Source organism: Crotalus tigris, unplaced genomic scaffold (genome assembly GCF_016545835.1).
Source record: "Crotalus tigris isolate CLP2741 ecotype Arizona unplaced genomic scaffold, ASM1654583v1 scf7180000017568.12009008, whole genome shotgun sequence".
Classification (NCBI taxonomy): Eukaryota; Metazoa; Chordata; class Lepidosauria; order Squamata; family Viperidae; genus Crotalus; species Crotalus tigris.
Genome location: NW_024096478.1, coordinates 10,088,575 through 10,109,764, shown reverse-complemented (window position 1 = coordinate 10,109,764; position 21,190 = coordinate 10,088,575). Strand labels below are relative to the sequence as shown.

The following is a 21,190-nucleotide window of genomic DNA, read 5'->3' as shown; positions in this document are numbered from 1 at the left end:
ACATCTAACTGTTATACACCCACTCATTGCCAAGCAGTTCAACAATATACTACAAGGAGGAGAAATTGAAAAGTGGCTAACAACTGGGAAAACCTACCTAATAATGAAAAATCCAGCAAAAGGGGCAACACCAGGCAACTACAGGCCAATTACCTGCTTACCAACAACTTTCAATTACTAACTGGTGTGGTAGCTGATGCAGTACAACAGCATCTAGTTGAAAACAATCTCTTTCCACCTGAGCAGAAAGGAAACCGCCCCAATAGCAGAGGAACAAAAGATCAACTCCTAATAGACAAAATGATCTTGGAAAAACTGCAAGAGAAGGAAGACCAACCTGAATGTGGCATGGATTGACTACAAAAAGGCATTTGACTCTCTGCCACATGATTGGATAATAAAGTGCCTAGAAATAACAGGAGTCAGTAGAAACATCAGAAAATTTGTGCAAAGATCGATGGCACAATGGAAGACACAGTTGCAGATCAATGGTGAGAGGCTGGGAGAGGTTAATATCAAGAGAGGAATATTTCAAGGAGATTCATTATCACCATTACTATTTGTTATTGCACTGTTTCCTCTGTCAACAATACTGAATAACTCAGGACATGGCTATCAAACATCAAAAACATCTGCCAGACTATCCCACCTCCTTTATATGGATGATCTGAAGCTGTATGGAAAAACATCATCTGAAATAGAATCGCTGCTCAACACTGTCCGTATATATAGCCAAGATATTGTAATGGAGTTTGGCTTGGACAAATGTGCCACACTTACTATCAAACAAGGAAAATAATGAAAACTGAAGGAATCAAGATGCCCCACGAAAATAACATTAAGAGTCTGGATGAGGAAGAGTACTACAAATACTTGGGTATCCTTCAAGCTGACAACATCAAGCACACTGAAGTCAAGAAAAAGATTAGAGGTGAATACATCAAGAGAGTGAAGAAGATCTTAAATCCAAACTCAATGGAGGAAATACCATAAAGGCAATCAACACCTGGGCAATCCCAGTCATTAGGTACACAGCTGGAATAGTGGACTGGACTCAAGCAGAACTAAAAGCAATGGATAGGCAGACCAGAAAAATAATGACAATGAATCATGCCCTTCATCCACGCAGTGACATTGATAGACTTTATCTACCAAGGCAAATAGGTGGGCGTGGAATGCTACAAGTACATCAGATGGTTGAAGAAGAAAAAATGGCTTTGGAAGAATATCTGAAGAACAATGATGAAGATGCACTGAAATTAGTATATCAGGAAGGCTTACTAACTACTGGAGAGACCAAACTGGCCTACAAGAAAGACCAAATGAAGAACAGAATAGAGGCATGGGAAGACAAAGCACTACATGGCCGATACATGAAAAAAATAGCTGGGAAAGCAGATAACAATAAAACCTGGCAATGGCTAAGAGCAGGAAAATTGAAGAAAGAGACCGAGGGACTAATTCTGGCTGCACAAGACCAAGCCTTAAGGGACAAATGCATACAAAGTCAAAATTGAGAAGACAGCAACAGACAGTAAGTGCGCCTATGCAAAGAAGCTGAAGAAACAGTGGACCACTTGGTAAGCTGTTGCAAGAAGATTGCACAAACTGATTACAAGCAGCGGCATGACAAAGTAGCAACAATGGTGCATTGGAAGATCTGCAAAAAATATCATTTGCCTGTAAGCAAAAACTGGTGGGATCATAAAATAGAGAAAGTCATAGAAAATGATAAAATTAAACTGCTCTGGGACTTCAGAATTCAAACAGACAAGCACCTGCAACATAACACCCCAGACTTAACAATTGTCGATAAGAAAGACAAAAAAGTCTGGATAGTGGACGTGGCAGTGCCTGGAGATAGCAGAATAGAAGAGAAAGAACTGGAGAAGATAACAAAATACAAAGACCTACAAATAGAAATAGAAAGACTGTGGCAAAAGCAAGCAAGGGTAGTACCAATAGTCATAGGCTCCTTGGGTGCAATCCCAAAACAACTGGAGCACCACTTGAACACCATTGGCATTGACAAATTCGCTATTAGTCAATTGCAAGAGGCAGCCTTATTAGGAACTGCTTCCATCCTGCGACGATATCTGTAATACCATCAAACATCCACATCTGCCTATCCCAGGTCCTGGGTAAGGACTCGATAGGTAGACAAAATGCCAAATCCAGTCTGAATATCTGGCTGACTGTGCGTTGATCGATAATAATAATAATAATAATAGAATTGGAAGGGATCTTGGAGATCATCTAGTACAACCCCCTCCTCAGGCAGGCAACCTTATACCAGGGGTGTTCAAACTTGGCCCTTTTATGACTTGTGGACTTTAACTCCCAGAATTCCTCTGTCAGGCATGCTGGCTGAGGAATTCTGGGAGTTGAAGTCCACAAGTCATAAAAGGGCCAAGTTTGAAGACCGCTGCCCTATACCATTTCAGACAAATGACTGTCCAGTCTCTTCTTAAAAATTTCCAGAGTTGGAGCATTCACAGCTTCTGGAGGCAGGTTGCTCCACTTATTAATTGTTCTATTAGGAAATTTCTCCTTAGTTCTAGGTTGTTTCTCTCTTTGGTTAGTGTCTATCCGTTGCTTCTTGTCCTGCCTGTTTAGATCTGGCTCACAGGGCCACCCTGGAGACAGCAAGGGGTCAGCTTCTGCTGACTCAGCCCTGACCCAGCCCAGCCAGGCGCTCTCCCTGGGCACGTGCACATGCGAGCACATGGTGGCTGGCAGTGCCCTGCAGCAGCTGCAATTCATTTGCCCCTCGGCTGCTCATTGGCCAGGAGCAATGGCTAGCTGGATGAGAGCCCGGGGTGTCCAATAAGCCGCGGTCGGCCCTACCCCATCTGCATCACACTCATGCACATTGGGGCCCTGGGTTTGAGTGCCACCGCCATCGGGCTGCTCCTTTAAGCAGCAGGCAGGGGTAGAAGCATGGGGGAGCAGGCATGTGATCCAGCTTGTCAGATGCACTGGGCGGCTGCCCACCCACTGCCCTGTGCCAGCTGCAGTAGCTGCAGGTAAGTAAAGAGAGATGGTGGGGACACACCAAGGCAGCCCAGCCATTCATTGTCATTGCCACATTGCAGCCCCTGCCCACCCAGTCTCTGCCATCTAACCTCATCGTCCAGCTCTGACTGCACATGTGGGACGAGCCTCCCACCCGTCACTACACCTCCGACATCCCCATTAGGAAATGCAGGGAGTTCCTGCCCTGCCCAAGTCCAGCCCCGGAGCTGCCCTCTGCCAGAGTTGGGATGTTTGAGGCTCGCCCTCCAATCCCACCTTCCATCCCTCAGTCCATTGAGGCTCTGTTCGCAGAGTAACTGGACACATTCCAAGCTTCCTGGTGCTCAAAATTGTTCCATTGTCTCCCAAATCCCATCAGCCAGTCGATCTCCAAAGGAGCTATTTAAGTGAGGAGGTTGAGGAGCAAGAGGCCAAATCCTCCCAGAAGGTTCTAGACCCTGAGCAGCGCTTGTAAGTGTCATCCTTCTTGGGCTGCCCAGACCAGAAAATCAACTTCCCAGATGGCTAAAATCTACTTTTATTGAGATTGGCTGCCATAATCAAATTTTTCAAATCTGATTGTGCTGAAGCTCCTTCTTCTCCTCCTATGAATCAGGGAGGCAGCTACCTGAGAAACTTCCAAATCTTCTCTTGTAGTTCTAGGCTTGAAAAATCCTTCAGCCCCTTTTGCCTAAGAAGAGGGTTCTCCACTGTCAGTCAAGCCGGCCACGCCCAACCAACCACGCCTACCTAGTTGTGGCGACCTGGCTGTGACCTCCCAGCCATGCCTACCCAGCCACGCCCATCTTCTCATTTGAAGGCAACCATAAAGCTGATGCAGCCCTCAATGAAATTGAGTTTGACACCCCTGATCTAGAAGAAGATTATTAAGAATTAATGCTAGACTTACTTGTATGTCATGAGATGTCTTTAATATATGATTTTAGCCTGGGAAAAAAATATGGAAGATTTTGTTAGATGACCCTAAGATCTTTTCTAACTCTCTGATTCTATTACCAAGTAGCAGTGTGGTGGTAAAGGCAAGCTGTGTATGTATATATATAAATATTTAATATATATATATATTAAAAAAGCAAGAGTGGTTGATCAATCCAAAATTGAACAAGTCACATCTGGACTAAGAACCTCCTTATCACTGTAATTGCATTACAGTGTTCCTATGTGGTACAAATATTCTTGTGTGGTACAAATATTTATAACCATAATTTTTTTTGTTCAAATCACAATTTACAACATATGCATTTGTTTCATATTTATTTAGGCTAGACTGTATTTATATTTATATTCAGCTGTACAAAATCTCATTTCCTAGGATTATGCAAACATTTTTAAATATATGCATATGAAATGGATTGTGTGTTTTTATCATAATAAAAACTATTGCAGTTTTGCTTCTGAAAATCACATTTACCAAAATCACATGTCTTTTTAATTGTTTGTATAAAACCATGATTATATGGCTTATAAATAAGTTATTATTTCATTTATTAAATAATTCATGATATGCAGTGTAAAGTATATAAGTCATACATACAAGCATATATATAATTCATTATATAAATTTTAGATGGAAGAAAAAAAGTGACAATGCAATAGTTATCGTGTCTGTGCTGCATATTGGGAAAAGTGCAATAAAAATACTTCAAGAAAAATTATACTGTTTGATTTATGCTGTATTGTGGAAGAGAAGGAGGAAGAGGAGATAAATTAAAAGAAAAGCAATTGGTGCTGTACTTGATGGGATGGCCTGAAATGGTTAGATGAAACATGATTCTGAATAATTTTTTATCTGAGAAAGCACAGTGATATATCAAAGGTGCTGCAGAAATGCAGTCTGTCTTGATAGTATTGTAAAGAGTTGTTTGTTGCAAGTCAATTCATCACAGGTAAACAGAATCTAAACAATGCTTTGCAGTTTCTATGATATGTAAATGAGAGATAAAGCTTAGTTTTAAAATCTTGATTAACAACAAGTATCTTAATTAAGATTTTTTTAAAAATCCTCAACTGTCAGATGTCTCACAGAAAAAAAAAATGTAAAAATCCACCTATCCAGTATAACAATCAAAATAAATCAAGGGCTCAAGTATATTCTAAAGAAAGACATAATCATATAAATAAATTAATATGATAGCAAATATAAAGTAACTTAAAATCATGTTATTGATATCATTCCTGGAAAAGAAGAATTTTTTTAAAAAACTAAACAGTTTTCTTTTAGATAAAGAAAACATGGATACCACTTATAGTCTTGGAAAATATGAAAGTAAAGCAGTGTCCCCATGAGCCACTCATTTAGGAACTGTCACGTCAACATTTTTCTCATAAGTTTTCTTTTGATTTGAATCTATGGTGGTAAATCATAGACTGAATAATGAGAAAAGAACAGGTGAGAATAGAGGAGAAAATTATGTTGAAGAGGAAGGAGAATAAATTGTAGTTGGCTTGGATTTCAAGTCTAACATCTACATAGCTTAGGTGAGAGTAAGTTTACAGGTGATGCTCTGAAAACAATGATGTAAAAAAGGATTTCTGTATTACATGGTACATATTTACAGCAAGGGAACACCGAAAGCTTCCCATAGGGAAAATTAGGGAATATGTAATAATACAATATAACAGTAACAATAATATAATATAAAATAAAACCTGGGAAGATACTGGAAAAAATAATAAAAAAACAGATCTGTGAACATCAAGAAAAAATAAAGTTATAACTAGTAGCCAGCATGGGTTTGTTAAAAACAGATCATGCCAAACCAATCTTACTTCATTCTTTGACAGAGTGACTAAATTAGTAGACCAGTGAAATGCTGTGGACAGAGTATATTTAGACTTCAGCAAGGCATTCAACAAAGTATATCACAATCTACTTCTTGGTAAGCAAGAAAAACATCACCACCAGATGGATTTGTAATAGTTTGACAAACCATACTCAACAAGTAGTCCTTAATGGTACTATATCTACATGGAAGGAAATAAACAGTCTTGGCCCAGTACTCTTCAATATCTTCATAAATGACTTAGATGAGGGAATAGAAGGGCATCTCATCAAATTTGCAGATGACACTAAACTGGTAGGAATATCCAACACTCCAGAAGACAAGCTCAGGATCCAAAAAGATCTTGATGGACTTGAACAATGGGCCCTATCCAACAACATGACACTGAATGTGAAGAAAAGCTGGGTTTTACACCTAGGCAGGAAAAACCAAAGGTACAAGTACAGATTAGGCAAAACCTGGCTCAAAAACAGTAACTGTGAGAGGGACCTTAGAGTCCTAATCTAGTGGATCACAAACATGAGCCAGCACTGTGCAGCAGCTGCCAAAAAAGCTAATATAATCCTTGGTTGTATAAACAGAGGCAGAGAATCAAAATCATGTGAAATATTAGTACTGCTTTATAAATCCGTAGTAAGACCATACCTAAACTACTGCATCCAATTTTGGTCACCACATTGCAAAAAAGATGTTGAAGCTTTGGTAAAATTGCAAAGAAAGGCAACTAAGATGATTAAGGACCTGGAGACAGAAATGTATGAAGAACGGTTGCAGGAACTGAGTATGGCCAGTCTAGAGAAAAGAAGGACTAGGAGTGACATGATAATAGTATTCCAGTCTTTGAGGGGCTGCCACAAAGAAAAGGGGGTCAACTTATTTTCCCGAAGCACCAGAAGGCAAGATAAGGAACCATGGATGGAAACTAAATCAAGGAAAGAAGTAACCTGGAATTAAGGAGAAACTTCCTAACAGTGAGGACAACTAACCAGTAGAACAGCTTGCCTTCAGAAGTTGTAGGTGCTTCATCACTGGTGGTGTTTAAGAAAAGAATGGACAGCCACCTATCTGAAATGGTATAGGGTCTCCTGCTTGAGCTGGGGGTTGGACTAGAAGTCCATTACAGCTCTATTCTGATTGAAATTGTAACAGAATTGTGTTATATTATTTAAGAAACATATAGTTAGATAATCTATATTAAAAATAACCATGAAAGTGGGCATAATTTTTTTCAAGATTGACCTACCAAAGAACCTCACAAGGCCTTGCATTCTATTTTCAGATAACCAGGATAAAACTTATTGTTTTCTATATTGTGACTTAGGGCTATTCTGAATCTAGTGTCCACATGTTTTATTATTTCTTATATTTATCAGTTATTACATTTTCTTCATATGCTTCATATACACACATGTATGCCCCTCACTTTTGGAAGTGATTAATATTGTATAGAGCACAGATATGCATTGTGGTATTTCTATATATTACTTATACATCCTAGCTGGAGAGATGGGAATAATAGTATTTTGGCTTGAAAGGTACACAATAGATTGGGGTAAAACTGAGCTGTAGTTATACTTGTGCTGCATTGGTCAAAGTTTGCCCAAACTATTCATTACTGCTCGAGTAATGAAAAAAGTCAGGATGATGGCTGCAGCCATTGAAGTCAAAAAAGCACCACTTTTTAAAATGTGCATCACATGTAGAGTTTCAATCATAGCTCCCATTATGACATTTTATTTAGCTCATCTCTTCCCATGACCACCCCCAGATTACTACAGCCAGCTGGTCTCGCTAGACTTGAATCAAAGCCTATTCTTCTCCATCTGGCCCTTTACAGTCTTCAGGTATTCAGTCGTTGTGATGGAACACACAAAGAGCAAAGTTATACAGCTGTTTATCATTAGCATATTAGTTATACCCAAGCTAGTACAAATAATTGACTTCAGCTAGCGGCTTCAAATAGGTAGTGGGTAGAGAGTTGAGCCCTAAGGTCTAGCATTGGATTTTTGCTTCCTAACAAAATTGTCTGGAACTGGCCATGGAAGAAAGGAGAATTAATGTAAAATTATGTCTGCCACTCCCAAATCCATGAGCCTATCCAGAAGGCTACAATGGTTGATAATGAAGACTGCTGAAGAGAACTATAATGGATACAATACCCCCATTGTGTTCTTACTATTGACAAGAGTGATCAGTACCATCTCAATGCTATAGTCCAGTCTTTTATCTATCTACAATCTATTCACTTCAGGGTTCTTTGAAACTGCAAGCCTACTGTCGTCACTACAGCCTTCCCTAAAAATAGGACGAGTGGAAACCAAGCACAAATTATCATCTAGAAATGACTAAGATTCCATCTTCAGTAAAAGCAAATTTGTAGATATTTTTAATGAAAAATAAGGCTTTGATGTGTACAGACTCACTACACATGTTCGTTCTTTTAATGATGAATAGGAGAAGACTGCCATTGATTTTGTTTGTTATTTCTTCTTATTTCATGTGAAGCATAATACATTTTCCATTTCAGGTATACTAAACCACTTACCTTTGCTGATTGCATAAGTGATGAATTGCCATTAGGATGGGAAGAGGCCTGTGATCCTCAGGTTGGAATCTATTACATTGACCACAACACTAGTAAGTGTAACATGATTTTATATTTAATGCATAAGTGGCTTTCATATATAGCATTCATTAGTGCTGAGCATACATTAAAAATTATAAAGAATAGAAGTTTCAGAACATGAAGTCTGATAAAATGTAGCTTCAAAATAATTATGGAATGATATTAAAGATTTACTTAGGTGGTATATTTTATTTAAATGTTAATTAGTTTAATTTTAAAATATTTTATGACATGCAGTGTGATCTACCTTAGAGTAGCTTTGGTTTTTAAATGATTCTTTTTACACACCCGTGTGAATAAATCAGCATGCAATTCTTTTCCAGTGGGAAAAAATATGCAGAGCACAAAAGAAGAAGAAGAAGTAATAAGCTAAAGAAATTAAATTCATGGGATAAGAAAAAAAAAGGAAACTTAATTAAATTTAGGTTAACACCATTCACTGTCACTCATATCCTTCTGTCCTTGTAAACCAGTGGTTCTCAACCTGTGGGTCGGGACCCCATTTGGGGTCGAACGACCATTTCACGGGGGTCACCAAACAAGGCTGTCTGCCATTTTCCCCCCTTTTCTTTGGCCACGCCCCTGGCACCCGGTGATGTATCAGTGGTTGGGGGTCACCACAACATGGGGAACTGTATTATGGGGCCGCGGCATTAGAAAGGTTGAGAACCACTGTTGTAAACCATCCTAGCTTCCATTATATCTATATATACCACATCATGCATTGTTTCTGGTTCTTTAAACTTCTCACTTCTTAAGAGTTTTAGTAGCTGCATCCAGTTAAAACATCCTCAGTCTTCTCCTTCCTCTCAACCTATTTGTTCTTCCTCCATATATTTTTTTGGGATTGGATCCTCATTCATTCTGTCTATATGACCAAATCTCCTAAATGTACTCCTATTGTACACTTATTAATTATTTTAATTCCATTCTTATTCATCCATCATCCGTTCATTCTTGTTTGCATCTTTTCTGATTTCATAATTGGTAAATACCATTTCCTGCCAGCAACTCCAAACCAAACACCCCAAGACTGTGCTACTCCCAGGAAGCCTGGTTAATTCTAGGTCAGGGATGTCAAACTGTCGGCCCGCAGGCTGGATGCATCATAGCAAAACCGCGCCCACCCCATTGCCGTCAATGGCAAAAAAGTCGCGATATGTTCAAGGTGGTTAAACAAAGACATTTTAATAATAATAATAACAATAATGATAAAGTTGAAAGGGACCTTGGGGGTCATCTAGTCCAACCCCCCCGCTCAGGCAGGAAACCCTATACCATTTCGGACAAATGGCTATCCAGTCTCTTCTTAAAAACTTCCAGTGTTGGAGCATTCACCGCTTCTGGAGGCAGGTTGTTCCACTGGTTAATTGTTCTAACTGTCAGGAAGTTTCTCCTTAATTCTAGGTTCCTTCTCTCCTTGATTAGTTTCTACCCATTGCTTCTTGTCCTGCCCTTAGGTGCTTTGGAGAATAGCTTGACTCCCCTGAGATATTGGAACACTGCTATCATGTCCCTCCTCATCCTTCTCTTCATTAAACTAGACCACAGGTCGGCAACCTGCGGCTCCGGAGCCGCATGCGGCTCTTTGAGCCTTCCCCTGTGGCTCCCAGCCTCCTCTGCCTTTGCAGAGAGAGAAAGAGACAGAGAGAGGCAATTGCGCTTCCCTGCCCCCCCCTCTCTCTCTCTCTGTGTGTGTCTGTGTGTGTTTTTTGTGTGTGTGTGTGTATGTGTAAAAGAGAGTGCACTCACAGTGTTCTCCGAGGAGCCGAAAAGCTTCCTGGGCGGAGCTCCTCCCGTCTCTGCAGGAAGCAGGAAGCAGGAAGGGCAGGAGAGAGCTAGCTAGCCCAGCTAGGCTGACTCAGGAATTCTGGGAGTTGAAGTCCATGAGTCATAAAAGAGAGGAGGTTGCCTACTCCTGAAGCTTGTTGGACAACAGCTTGAAGCTTGCCAGGTGAGCAGCAGATAGGAGGGGGGGGGGAGAAAGAGAGAGAGAGAGAGAGAGAGAGGGAGAGAGAGAGAGAGGAAAGAGAGAGAGAAAGAAAGAGTGGGGAAGAGGAGTGGCAGACCAAGGGCAAATAGAGAGGGAGGGAGGGAGAGAGAGAGAGAGAGAGACCCTTTTGACATCTAAAATGAAGATAACACTGCATATATCCTTTTTTTACCTTTGTGTGTATGTAATTTTATTCTCTTAAAGCATTCTCTTGGTGATCATTGTTTTAATAGTATGGATATTCCCAAGAGTCATATTTTTACTTTTATTTTTAACGTGTGTGTGTGTGTGTGTGTGTGTGTGTGTGTGTGTGTGTGTGTGTGTATACACACACACACATACACACACACACACACACACACACACACACCTATAATAAAGGTAAAAAAGGATATATGCAGTGTTATCTTCATTTTAGATATCAAAACGGTTTTGCGGCTCCTGGTGTTTTGTTTTTGGTGGGAAACCGGTCCAAGTGGCTCTTTGAGTGTTTTGGGTTGCCTACCCCTGAACTAGACATACCCAATTCCAGCAACCGTTCCTTATATGTTTTAGCCTCCAGCCCCCTAATCATCTTTGTTGCTCTTCTCTGTACTCTTTCTAGAGTCTCAACATCTTTTTTACATTGTGGTGACCAAAACTGGATGCAGTATTCCAAGTGTGGCCTTACCAAGGCATTGTAAAGTGATATTAATACTTCACGTGATCTTGATTCTATCCCTCTGTTAATGCAGCCCAGCACTGTGTTGGCTTTTTTGGCAGCTGCAGTACACTGCTGGCTCATATTTAAGTGTTTGTCTATTAGGACTCTGAGATGCCTCTCACAGTTACTACTATTGAGCAAGGTACCCTCTATACTATACCTGAGTTATTTTTTTATATATATCTTTGCTTCTGAGGGCCATATTTAATTCCCTGGGGTAAAATGCATCTCGGGTACTAAAGATATAATTGCAAAATTATTAGGAGTTTCAAGGGCATTTAAATTATGGGATCATAAGTGGTACCATTTACTATAAGTGGTAGATGATCTCTTGTGACAATAAAGACAGGAACTAATACAGGAACTCATTTCTACAACGTTTTTGACAGATGGCCATTCAGACTCCAGCAAGTATGTTTCTTTTAGCATTGAAGAGTGGTTTTCACCAGAAGGAACGCTCGCCAGGAATTGCACAATTTTCCTTCCAGAAAGAGTGACACATAGAACTGACCACAATAGTTCAAGCAAACATTGATTAACATAGCCAAGAATACATTGCACCTTTGTTATAGGCTTGGCATTAGTTGCTGGATATATTTTTATGGGTGTAGCTTGGTATACTTCAAAGGTATTGATTTTGATAGGTTCACCTTGTCCAACCAGAAGTGGCCTGTTCAGTATATTCACCCCAAGAGAAAATCTTGCATTTTGTCAAACTAGGGAAGCTGAAGCCAGTTGTTTGTTGGTTATAGCCTCAGACTCACTGAATAGTATGATCTTCGAAATGAGGTTTACATCACCATTACAGTATTCTGGTAGTTGATTAACATGGGGTTCTTCCTGAGACCATTTAGCTGCTATATTTTTCTTAATATTTGCTCTGTCATTGCTTGATTTTGTAATATTGCTTCTTTGTTATCAACACGGATATTTCATTATTGATTATGGTTATCAGCAGCTGGTGGCCATGGGTAGATTTCACTTTATGCAAATGAAATTAATAAATTCTTAGTCCCCAAATGTGTAACCTGGATTATAATTCAAATTCATTATAATTTGGAAAAGATTCCAGCATTTATGTAGATATAATATCCCAAAAAATCATTGTGTAAATTTTTGCTACTTGCATTATGTATATGTATACGTATGTATATGTATATTAGGCATTTATTTTTTTGTTTGTTTTTTATTTATATCCCACCTTTATTGTAATTTACAAATAAGATGGTAAACACATATTAGGAAGCCACTAATAGTTTTCAATGAAAATAAAAATTAATGCTGCCCTTTTTTCCTAATGTAGGTCAATGTTAAAATCTACTGCTTTTCTTATGTTATATAAATGTTACATAAAAATATTACAACGTGAGTTTTAACATTAGCAACGATATTGAAATGAACTGATATAACCTATTACAAATGGGAAACGTAAGTCTAAGAATGCTTTTTGGGTATAAATATCATTACTTCTAATAGGACCCTCACAGGCATTGTGGTTTTAACTCCTATTTTTAAAATAAAGCTAAGAATCTAGAATAATTACATTCTGACTAAACTATTAATGAATGTTCTTATTAAGTACTTTTTAAAAGACTTTCATTATAAAGATATGGGAAGAAGCAAAAAATTATTATATCTTGGCATTCTCCTTGATGCCTGAAATTGGACTTGTTAGTAAGAATCAAAATTGTCTCAGCACTCTTTTAAACATATATTTGTAAATTTAATGAAAACATTTTTTTTAACATCTTATGACTACCCTGTTTCAGCTAGGTATTTATTTATTTATTTTTAGCAGAATCTAGTGGAGCAAAAAAAGAAAGCTTGTGCAGTACAGGTAGTCCTCACTTACTGAAGATAATTAGCACTGGGAATTATGTTGCTACGCCATGGGGTCATGAGGCATAGCACCATGTAACTGCACTGATTTATGAAGCCAATTCCAGTAGTCCCAATTGCTGTCATTAGATGAATTTTGTGCAGCTGCTATATTCTGCAGTAACACGATCAGCATTTGAGACTTGCTACTAGCATCTCCACTGACTTTGCTTTTCATAAGCAGGCAAGGAAAGTCGTAAATGACAATTGCATGAGAATGGGAAGCTATGACATTGCATTGCAAACCCTTTGCCAAGCACCCAAATTGTGATTATGTGACTGTAGAGAAGTCCGACAGCCACAACTATGAGGACCTTTGTTCAGAGCTGTCTTAAGTGTAAGGACTACCTGTATGTAAGAAGATGGTGTGTTGTTAATATAAGCTAAACAAGTACTGTGATTTATATCTTAGATTTAATGATAATTTAGTAATAGCATACCATCCCACATTAATTATTTATAAAAATTCAACCAATTTCAGCATGGTGGAATATGTATCCTTTTAAAACAGTCTTACTTGGAAAAGTCATAACACTGACTATTAATCTGTCACGGCATAACATTTCAAAGTTATGCAAAACTAACAATATGAAAACATGAAAGCAAAATATTCCTCTTTTAGTTCAGTTGCTCTCCTCCACCCACCCACCTACCTACCCCCAAAAAAGTACTGATGGCCAAAACCATTCTGTTTGATTTTACCAGGAATAAGAGAACTACCACAGTTGATTGAGGATCTTGAATTACCACTAAATGGAAGAAAAGAGTTTTCTGTAGCTGTTTAGGATTCATAGCTTTTCAGTCTGGTAACTCCAGTTCTGGAAGACTAAAATATGATCTACATAAAAAAAGAGCTAATTCAGCCTTTAGCAAACTGGTACCATCTAGAGATATTGGTGCCACACTTCCAGAATTCCAGAAGCTATTTTTGAGCAATAATTGAGCATTATTTATTTTAATAAAACTGAAAGGCAGGGAATTAGAATTAACCATAACTAAAAGCTGAAACTTCATGTAGAAATGATAGGAAAGGCAGTACATTATAGAATGTTGAGTCTTCGCAAGCACCCAGCCTGCAAATGTCTTTGTTCATTATAGACCACGTAGTCCTAAAGAAGCTCCTCTTGTTTACTTGAATCCTGTAATGGTTTCTTTGTGCAAGAGTTTTCTGTTAAATATTAAGGAACTCCTAAATTATGCAGATTAGATTTCTTTGTTATCCTAGAGCCCAATCATATTAATAATTTATTCTGTGGTAGCTAGGCATCTCAAGTGTAATTTAGCCAAGAGCATTTAAAGCTGATGAAAGAGCAGAAATGTATGTTTCTAACTTTTCAGACAGATTTTCTCCCATAGAATTTTCAGACGTACACAAGTTAATTCTTGCTCACTAAACAGAATGGAACACCATTTCAATTATTTCTTATATGCATCACATACATACTTTTCTTATAAAACTACTGGAATTTCTGTCTATCACAAATGAGAAGTAATAGAGATTCACGAGATAATCCAACTTCTTTTTGTAGTCATCACAACTTCATTTTCCCTTATTCTTAACTATTTGTGCTAAATAAAAGATTCAATAAAATATAGACATTAACAGATACCTATTTAGAAATTATAGAAAAATTAATACTGTGTATATTCCCATATAAATGTATCAATGAACTGGATAAAATGAACTCAATTTGGGGGAATGCATTTTGGTACCTAACACTCTCAGTTTATCCAGACATATACATAGTACATGCACACATACATAAACACATCTGTGTAAATCTTAAAGGTTTTATGTCTGAGGAATAGTAACATGTTATATATATATATTAAGTTGTATGTAGTCCTGAAATACCTATTCACATTATATTGTGTAGGTTGAAATCATAAAGTAAATTTCTAGAAGGCAAGTTATCATAAACTTATAGAATGCAACATAACTTATGGTGAATGGCTGGGCATCTCAAATCTCTTTGCCTAAAAGTTCTCCAAGAGTCCTCTCAATTCCTATTTTGGATGTTCCTATTTTTCTTCCATGGGAGCTGTCCCCAAACATTTTGGCACCAGGGACAGGTTTCCCAGAAGACAATTTTTTCTGCAGATTGTTGCTTGTTCGCTAACCACTCACCTCTAGCTGTGTGGCCTGGCTCCTAACAAGCCACAGATTGGTACTGGTCCATGGTCCAGAGGTTGTAGACCTCTGTTCTATGGGATGCCTCATCTGGCAATTTCCTCAATTTTATATTAGAGAGATTGGGTTCTCACAACCTGTGCTGCTTTTTTGGTGTTTAAAGATGATGATGGTGGTGATGATGAAGCAGTCTTCAGGCCACGTAACCTAGAAGCTGTGACTAATGTTTCAATTTCTTCCATTTCTTGGAAGATAGACCAATATCACCAGAGGAAGCTTTTTTTAAAAAGAAAAAGATAACAGACTATAAACACTCTTTTTCACTTTCAATATTAAGTTGCTGTATTTCACTATTTAAAGGGAATAAGTACAGAGTTAACTTAATCAGAGATATAATGTGATTTCTTTTGTTTCAATTAGCATATTACATTAATATAATCATTTGGGGTTTTAAAACTGATTTATATAAGAATCCATGTGTATAGCTTATCCAACAAACTTTGCTAGGATAGTGAACCAAGTATATGATCATAATCACATAATGTTTTGTTGTTGTTTTTTTTAAAAAATCTCTTATTATAGTGTGGTATACATGTCATTCAAATCACTGGCCATATAATGCTTTAATTTTTGAAGATCTGAAAATTTTATGTATTGTTGGCTTACAACTATGGCATCAGCCTTGTCATCTGAATCCTGATTAATGGCTGGTAAAATAGTAACTCATCAGCCTGGCTGTCAGTAAAGTGATGCTGGTTCTGCAGAAGTATTTTTGCTCAACAATGACAGCAAAAGAGCAGAAATACTTCAGAGATGTGAAGGAACTGCATTAGCTTTCTGCCATGTCTGATACATCATCCATGTATAACTTTATTATTCATAGTTAACTTAAAATACAGATTACTCTGTAATAGGAAGCTGATTCATTTGTGCAAAATTATTATCATTTTCCGCATGGATACTTGCATTAAGCAATATATAAGAGTGTTATTTTAACTACTAGGTGGACTGTCTTGATTGGAATAAACAAGAGACAAGCCCGTTTGTCCTTTCAACACATAGCAAAACTTTGTCTTTAGTAGACCTTATGCCATAAAAAAAAATCACAAAATAATAAACTTCTATCATAGGCCAAATAGTAGTTTATGTTACATTTATCTCTAGCTTGTTGTATTCTTGTTTAAAGAAAGTACCCAGATAGAGGATCCACGAGTACAATGGCGTCAGGAACAAGAACACATGCTGAAGGACTACCTTGTATTGGCCCAAGAAGCCTTAACTGCGCAGAAGGAGGTTTACCAGGTCAAGCAACAGAGGCTTGAATTGGCCCAGCAGGAATACAAGCAACTTCATGATGTCTGGGAACGTAAACTGGGATCTCAGACCAGCTGTATGTGTCTTAAATTATAATTTATGAATATAAGAAAGTGCAATTTATTTTTCCTCTAGGAGCAAGTTTTGGCCTTAAAAACTAGATTTTATGTTTTCAGAAATGGGAGAATAACAATTTTTTTTTTCCCCTCCTAACAAATCTTGGAAAAATCCTTCAGGCAGTCTAAGAGCATTTTATCCCCAATATGCAGGTTCCATTCCATAAATTTTTACTTTTCCTCATCTCATGTACAGGTAATCCTCATTTAGCGACTGCCTCATACAGTGACCATTCACAATTAAAATGATGATGAAAAAGTAACTTTGCAAGCTATCTCACATTTAATCTTTGTAGATCTGAAAAGCAAAGGAAAGCTAAAATGAGATTATAAGTACAATTACCATTTTATTTAATGACCACTTAATTAACAACCATGTTTCCGTTCCCAGTTGTGGTCACTAAACAAGGACTAACTGTAACACTGTATTTTGTATAGTCACACCATCCACTGTATTTTTATCCATTGTTTACCTGTATTTGTGCATATGTTTTCCTTTTCACTATTCAGTTCTACTATTCTAACGAAAATAGTTTGGAAAATGGAAGGTTTAAGCTACTGTATTTTTTTTAATTACCTGTTCTAATAAATGCAATACTTCTATATGGTTTTCTTTTAGAAAACAGCACTGGAACTTCAGAATATGTTTAAAAGGGGGAAATAAATAAAACAGCTTAATTTTGGTAAAGCTCCCTGCCATCTCTTCTATTTTGAAATACTTAAGATATCCATCTAAAAAATGTGGAAAAATGCTTTTACTTTAAAAAAAAAAACATTTTTTACCTTGTATTTGTTCCCATTTTCTTAATCTTTTTGCTGTTTTTCTTTCATTTTCCCCTCTTACTGTAGTAGCCTCCAGTTCATCATCTAGCTCAAAATATGATCCAGAAATTCTTAAAGCTGAAATTGCTACCACAAAATCTAGGGTAAGATAAAATGATTTTAAATTTCTTTTTAAGTTAAAAGAAAAAAACTTCAACATGCTGTATAATATAATCCTTCCATTTGCCGATTTGTACATAACTAAGGAACCAGAGCTTTATAACATTGGTGAATTATAAATCCCAGCATATTTCACTATTATCCATGCTGGAATATATGACTAAGCAATATCAGGGGTATAGGTTCCCCATACCCATATTAAAAGAAAGCAAGTTAAGGATGCCTTTTACTAATAGAATATCCTGAAATAAATGTTTTACATTGTAAAATATTTATTCAAATTATTGTTGGCTGTTTCCTTCTAAGTGAAGTATCATAAGGATTCAGTTTATTTTTAATCTACTATTTATGTGACAGTCACATTTTGGTCTTAAGTCATGTAATCATGAAACTGTTGGATTCATAAATTGAAAATCACAGAAACCTCAACTTCCCCATTACATTTCATAGTGATGTATATGGAAACCTTGGCTTGAATCAAAACAAGTACCTTTTTTATATCTGTCTGGAATTCTGACTTAGTATCTGTCAGCAGCCCTTAAAACTTATCAGGATCAAAGATTGGTGATAAGGAACCTGACTAAATACAAAGTTTCATATAGGTCTGTGCAAAGCTTCCAGAGAGTGCTTCACTATAATTGCTTTGACAACGCAGACCTTTAATCCAGTTCTCATCTGTTGATTTTCAAATGTCAGCTCTGTGTCAATTTGTTTATTAAAGTGAAATGGGTAGATAGTATAATCTACCACAACACATCTTGACATCTGGAGATACTGCAGTCTACTACAACACATCTTCTCAACTGAAGATGTCAAGATAGGGCACCTTGTTTTTCTGCATAGGAATACTTCAAAGTGGATCTGACCAACAGGTAGAATAAAGGCAGTGCCAAAAAGTGTATGGTGTCATTTTGTGCTTCTTTAGCCTATATTACAAATATATTACAAATATAACAAAACTAATAATATTTCAATATGCCTGTCTAAAAATAATTCATAGAAATGTTTTACTTTATTTAAATCTCCTAAAATCCATTTTATCTGCATAGGTGAACGCTACATTACATTACAGATAGTCCTTGATTAATGACTGCCCTGTTTAGTGACCATTTAAATTACGACTACACTGAAAAAGTAACTTGATGACTGGTCCTTGTACTTAGGACTGTTGCAGCATCCCTGTAATCACATGATAAACATTTGAATGGTTTGCAGAACAGCCCTGTGGCTATATAATCACTATCTGCTACATTCACAACTAGCTTTCAAAAGAAGAGTCAAGGGAGAAATGTAGCAGTAAAATTGTGGTCATGTGATATCTCTTAATAACTGTGTTGCTTAGCAGTGGAGATGCCAGTCCTAATTATGGTCATTAAATGAGGTTATTAGATGATGATACAAACAGCTAGGAAAGAAAAAGAAATATACTAGTAGCTAAAATTGCAGGAAAGAGACCTGGTGCTCAGTATGGAGAAGTCTGGTGGACTAATTATGGTTTCAAACTGAAAGGCTCAATGTGTGGTTATCAGTGAATTGAAGGAAGTTAAACTCTAATACTAAGAAGATGGGCAGCTTTAGCAAAGCTTTATATGGGCATGCTATTTTCTTTGAATCTTAATGTTTTTTAAAAGAAATACAGTACATATTGGCTAAAATAAAGCATTTTGTTTCACTTATTTATAGGTTAATAAACTCAAAAGAGAAATTGCTCACATGAGACAGGAACTCCAATATAAGGAACATGGTTTTCAAACACTGAAGAAGTAAGTTAACAAGTCTGTCTGTCTATCTCTATCTATCTATCTATCTATCTATCTATCTATCTATCTATCTATCTATCTATCTATCTATCTCTATTTCATTTATATACATTTCTGACTAGTTGAAAAATGTATATTCTTGTCATGATTGACTGGCAAATTGAAATTAAAAAAATTGTGCGTATTATACAAAGAGAAGAGCCTCTGGACACAAAAAAGGTAAAAAGTTTGAGGAACAGGAAGTAGAGAAGTATGCAGGCTTTGCATGTTATATGATAGACTGCACTACAAAACAAGAGTTGAGATGAGACAAATAGGGGGAAATGAAGATAAACTGCACCAGAATTCATTGAATTTTAAGTTTGTTTTTAATATAGTTAAAAGTCACAGGGATGACAATCTACCAACCTTGGCTGTACGTAAGATAAATATTGACGGCTCTGATTTCTACTTGGATAAGAACTCATTAAGAAAATTCAGGTCAATTCAAAACTTGGGGGAGAAAAATCCAAATAAAGAAAGTAATGGCAAACAAGTTTCATATGGTTGCCAAGAAAACATTGCATAGCCATGACCATGTAATGACCAGGAGTTAAGCTGGATTTAAAGGAGTCTCTTCCTTTCATAGGATTACATCCAATATACTTAATACATTGATGTCATATTAAAACTTGGCATTCATCTGCAGTTTTCACAATGGCTTTATCCCAAAGGCACTTTTCCAAAAGACAACTGGACTTTCTTGGTTTTTTCTTGGTAAATGTTTCACTTCTCATTCAAGAAGCTTCTTCAGTTCTGACTGAATGGTGGGGAATGGAAGGATTTAATTCATATGGTTGTTAGCATTCTGAGAGTGGTTGAGGCCAGTTGGGGGTTTATCTGTATACTCAGTCACCTGAATCAGAGTGCAAATGGCTGTGGAACCTTCTTGAGACTGCTTAACAGACGGTGTTTTATATAGAAGAATGGTGGTGTCGTATCCCTCCCCTTATATTGAGACAGAGCTGCTCAATTTTAACAGCTTTTCAAGGAAAAAAAACAAGAAAATCCAGCTGCCTTTTAGAAAAGCACCTTTGGGACAACAAGAACTGGATGATTGAGAATTTCCATATACATAAAGACTTTAATTTCTATTCATAAAATGTCAGGGAGACTAGAATTGGTGTATTTGAGTTCTGGCATTTTACTATTTGATAATAATGGACCATGTTATTTTGGACATACTATTTTTCTGACTTAGTGTTTTTGTTATATTGTTATATTGCTATAGAATCAATTAGGAGTATGACAAGTAAACCTGATTCCTGCCTATTTAATGTAAATATTTTAGTTCTCTTTTTACACTAAGAAAAAAAATCAGAGCAATATCTAGTATTAAACATTTTCCCAAATTGTTTCAAGTGATTCTTTCCATCTTTATTATGCTTATCCCTCAGTTGATAAACTGTATTGATTTGGAATCAAATCAAATAAAACTAAACAAAACTTTATAAACACGTGGTAGAAATTATTAAATATGAAGTTATTTGCAGATTGGAAGAATCCATACTTTTTTCTGTAAACAAATATAGAGGTACAATACATATCCAGGGTCATTACAATCTGCAATAAAACCTTTGAGACCTAAGTGATCCCACACATTTCCAAAATATTTATGCTATTAATAGATGTAATGTGCTACCTAGAAACTTGTTTAAAAACCCTCCAGAACTACATGCATAACACAAACTAATTAGAAATTGCTCATGGGAGCTATATTTTTCAGTAGTTTTTACAACCACACAAATACCCCCTGACCTATATTTGATATCATCTTCCCATTTTTGAGATCTGTTTCTTGAAGTCCAGAGCAAATTGGTTGTGTATCAAGATTTAACCTGAGGTTCCGTCAACTTTAGATTAGGACCA

General features: G+C 36.9%; 1 protein-coding gene across 5 annotated transcripts in view; it reads left to right on the top strand.

Moving 5' to 3' along the window:
• WWC1 (WW and C2 domain containing 1) overlaps window positions 1-21,190 on the top strand; it is a 112,811-nt gene that overhangs the window by 52,197 nt on the left and 39,424 nt on the right. For all 5 annotated transcript variants that reach the window (XM_039353389.1, XM_039353354.1, XM_039353372.1 and 2 more), the window contains 4 exons: window positions 8,347-8,456; window positions 16,337-16,540; window positions 17,430-17,506; window positions 19,206-19,285. In XM_039353389.1, the coding sequence (XP_039209323.1) occupies window positions 8,347-8,456; window positions 16,337-16,540; window positions 17,430-17,506; window positions 19,206-19,285 (471 nt within the window). The remainder of the gene's footprint in view (window positions 1-8,346; window positions 8,457-16,336; window positions 16,541-17,429; window positions 17,507-19,205; window positions 19,286-21,190) is intronic.